The sequence below is a fragment of the Chaetura pelagica genome, unplaced genomic scaffold (assembly GCF_000747805.2).
Source record: "Chaetura pelagica isolate M959 unplaced genomic scaffold, ChaPel_1.0 scaffold117, whole genome shotgun sequence".
NCBI classification, from domain to species: domain Eukaryota; kingdom Metazoa; phylum Chordata; class Aves; order Apodiformes; family Apodidae; genus Chaetura; species Chaetura pelagica.
In genome coordinates, this window is record NW_009954185.1 from 8,711,761 (window position 1) to 8,714,956 (window position 3,196).

General features: G+C 43.2%; 1 protein-coding gene across 1 annotated transcript in view; it reads left to right on the plus strand.

Moving 5' to 3' along the window:
• Window positions 1-3,196, plus strand: part of LOC104393481 (NADH-cytochrome b5 reductase 3) — a 17,330-nt gene that overhangs the window by 11,126 nt on the left and 3,008 nt on the right. Inside the window, exons 5-7 of the mRNA XM_010002986.1 lie at window positions 351-429; window positions 555-640; window positions 2,861-2,960. Of these exons, the coding sequence (XP_010001288.1) occupies window positions 351-429; window positions 555-640; window positions 2,861-2,960 (265 nt within the window). The remainder of the gene's footprint in view (window positions 1-350; window positions 430-554; window positions 641-2,860; window positions 2,961-3,196) is intronic.

A 3,196-nucleotide genomic window follows, 5' to 3' on the forward strand; every position in this document is an offset into this window, starting at 1 on the left:
GATAAATATATAAATATATATATATATATATATATAAAACCCCACCCTGCATATCTCAGTTTTTCCCTTAAAATAACCTGCATGGGGTAAATGAACTCTCTCAGCAGATTAATTCATTTGTGTAGAACTGTTTCTAGAATCTGGGTTTCTGAATATCACTGGGGATATGGGATGTGTGCAAATAGAAATACAGGTAGTCTTGAGTAAGTAACACTCCATGTCAATGTCTCACGTTATCATCATGTGTCTTACAACCTCTGGTCATATTGCAGGATTTATTTTAATTCAGGACATTTTCATCACGGGCACTGTTTCCTGCTTGCCTCAATGTTTTTCTCTCTCCAGGCGAGTTTGCTATTCGGCCTGAAAAGAAAGCTGAACCAGTTTCTAAGAAAGTGAAGTACGTGGGGATGATTGCAGGAGGGACTGGTAGGTATATCTGAAGATTCACCCTTGATTTCTGACAGCTGGTAGATGGTTTCATGTTTTCTCTCATTTGCATTTTCTTTTGCTCCTTCACCTTCTCGCATCATTGATCTGCTCTTCTCTTCCAGGGATCACACCTATGCTGCAGATTATTCGAGCAATCATGAAAGACAAAGATGACCCCACTGTTTGTCAGCTGCTGTTTGCTAATCAGGTAATGCTGTCCTTTGTTTATGAAGTTTTACTTAAGTAACAGAACACCACTCAGCAAATAAAATTCTTGCTGTGAGAGCCTGGAACAGAAAGACAAACCCCCAGGGGAGAAGGGAACTGAAATGATGAAAACTTCCCATACAAAAGCACTATAATGAATTGAGTTTATTTAGTGTTGCTACAGAAAGGCTGCTTTCCGCCTAGCTCACTTTCCTGTGTCTCGTTGCTCTGTTTGTAAATGTTTTAAAACTCTGCATTCCTTTGTGCAAGTTGTTCATGTTTTGGGCAGACTTTCAGAGCTGTCCTTAGTGGAAACATGAAAGAGATGGACAAGAAGGAGGTCTCCTTCAGCAATTGTAAGTCTCCAATTTTGCAGCAGGGTTTGTATGTGGAATCCTTCTCTCTGAGGACACCTTAGGTAAGGCTAAAATTAACAGTGGTCTCCAGCAGCTCCCTCAGCTACGGGGCTGGAATCCTTCATGACTATCTCCTTCCACTCCCCCAGTCAGTTCTTCATGAGTTTCTATTGCTCTTTGAGGTGTATCATACTGCTGTGCTGGACTAAGGGAATGTCTCTCATCCATGGAATCCTTGAGATAAAGATTTCTTGGATGACCAGGCAACCCAAACGGTGATGTGCTGCTGAACTGCAGCACCCCTTCTTTGCCTGCTGTTGTTCTGGAGTTAATCCTTTTGCTTTAAAATTTCTCCATCATAATGAAAATTTGTTTCTGGATTGTTTGTGGTGAACCTCACTTCATGCCTGTGTTTTTTAGCTTCTTTTATCCTTCCCCTGTCATTCCTCTCTCCTCTGATAATTCAGCGTGTCCTCGTTTGCTTTGTAGCATATCTGAATGGTAAACCGAGAGTTTGCTACCCAGAAGCTCTGATCCAAGTGCCAGCAGATGCCCTGTTCTGGTGCTTTAGAACAGAAAGGCGTCCTGGAGAGCCCTGCGGGTGCCCTCTGGCGCTGGCCGGTGGGGCTGCTGCAGCTGGTCCTTGCTGAGCTCTGGGAGCTGGTCTGAAGTGCCCTCAGGCGTCAGGGCTGGAGGGCCGGGATTTGCCATCAGTAAGACAGAATGACTCATACTGGGCAGGAGCTACTTTAGCAGCCTAGGAAATCTCCTTGCAGGGAGGCCTTGGGGAACAGTTGCCTGCACATGGGCAACAGACTATGTAAACATCAGCCCTTGGCTTTAGAGTGTCAGTGTACCTGGTGACAGTGCACATACAAAGCAGCCTTGTGCCAAACAGTCAGTCAGGAAAGCCTGTAGACTAGATTTTTAAAAAAATATTTAATATGTTACAGTATTTTTAAACGTGTGTTTTGCTGATCAGCTGTGTTGGATTAGAGATGACAATGTACATGGGGTCATATTGTGCTTCTGACCAGCACTGAATTGGTCAGACCCAGCAATAACTTTTCTGGAACACATACTGCTGCAGAGCCAGCAACAGGCACCTTTTCAGCAATAGCTGCTGGCAAATGTGCCTCCATACCCCCACAGCTACAGACATAGTGGTGTCATCAGTGCCAAATTATTAAGGCTGCAGAGGATAGTACCACTTTTAGTCTCTGCCCTTATCCTTCCTTCCCAAACTACAGCTGCTCTTACAGGTCTAAGGCTTTATTTTGGCCTTCAGTGATGTTGCATCAGGGAGGAGCAGAACTTGATACCCTGGGTAATCTTTGTTGCAGTCAGAACTCAATACCCTTTTGGTTGTTTCTACCACATACTGTTTAAAAACCAAGCAATCTCCAGCTGGCATTGCTGATGAAATTTGAAGTGACAAAGGTGAAAAGAGTAGCATTTTCCTGATGGAATGCATAGCATGGAAGGTTAGGGGGATACTTATGTGCAGTCATGTTTAATTTTTTAATCAAAGTTGCTTTTGTAATAGGAGTGCTAAAAGAAGTCTTTACTCTTTCTGATGCTGCCACTAATTCTCTGAACAAATGAAGGTTGTGTGTTTCAATACAGGATTTGCTTTGTTTTATTTTTTAGAGGGAAGGTATTGCATGGTCAAGACTTGGGAAAGTTCTGAACCTTTTTATTAGCTCTGCCCCAGGATAGTCATGGAAATAACTTGTATTTGGTCTCTTTAGTCTGTAAAATAGAGTTGAATCATCTGTTCCATCTCGCAGTAGCTAATGCTTCATGGTCATCTGAGGGCTGCACTCAGATGCAGAGTTGTAATGATTGTTTTCTTTATCCTGCAGACTGAGAAGGATATCCTGTTACGTTCCGAGCTGGAGGAGATCCAGGTTCAGAATCCTGGTCGTTTCAAGTGTTGGTACACACTGGACAGAGCACCTGAAAGTAAGATCTAGTGCTGCTTCCACTGAAGCTTGAGTTATGAGTATTAATGCATGTATTTGACCAGAGACATGCTACGTCATGTGCCTATTTCTGAGCTCCGTTCTTGCTCACTGAGTCATGTCTGCATGCACCCAGTAGCATCATTTTACATACAGTGATGCACAGGAACTCCTAGATATAATCAGGCAGTGTTTACAAAGCCACAAAGCTCACCTCTGGTGAACAGTAGTGCAGCA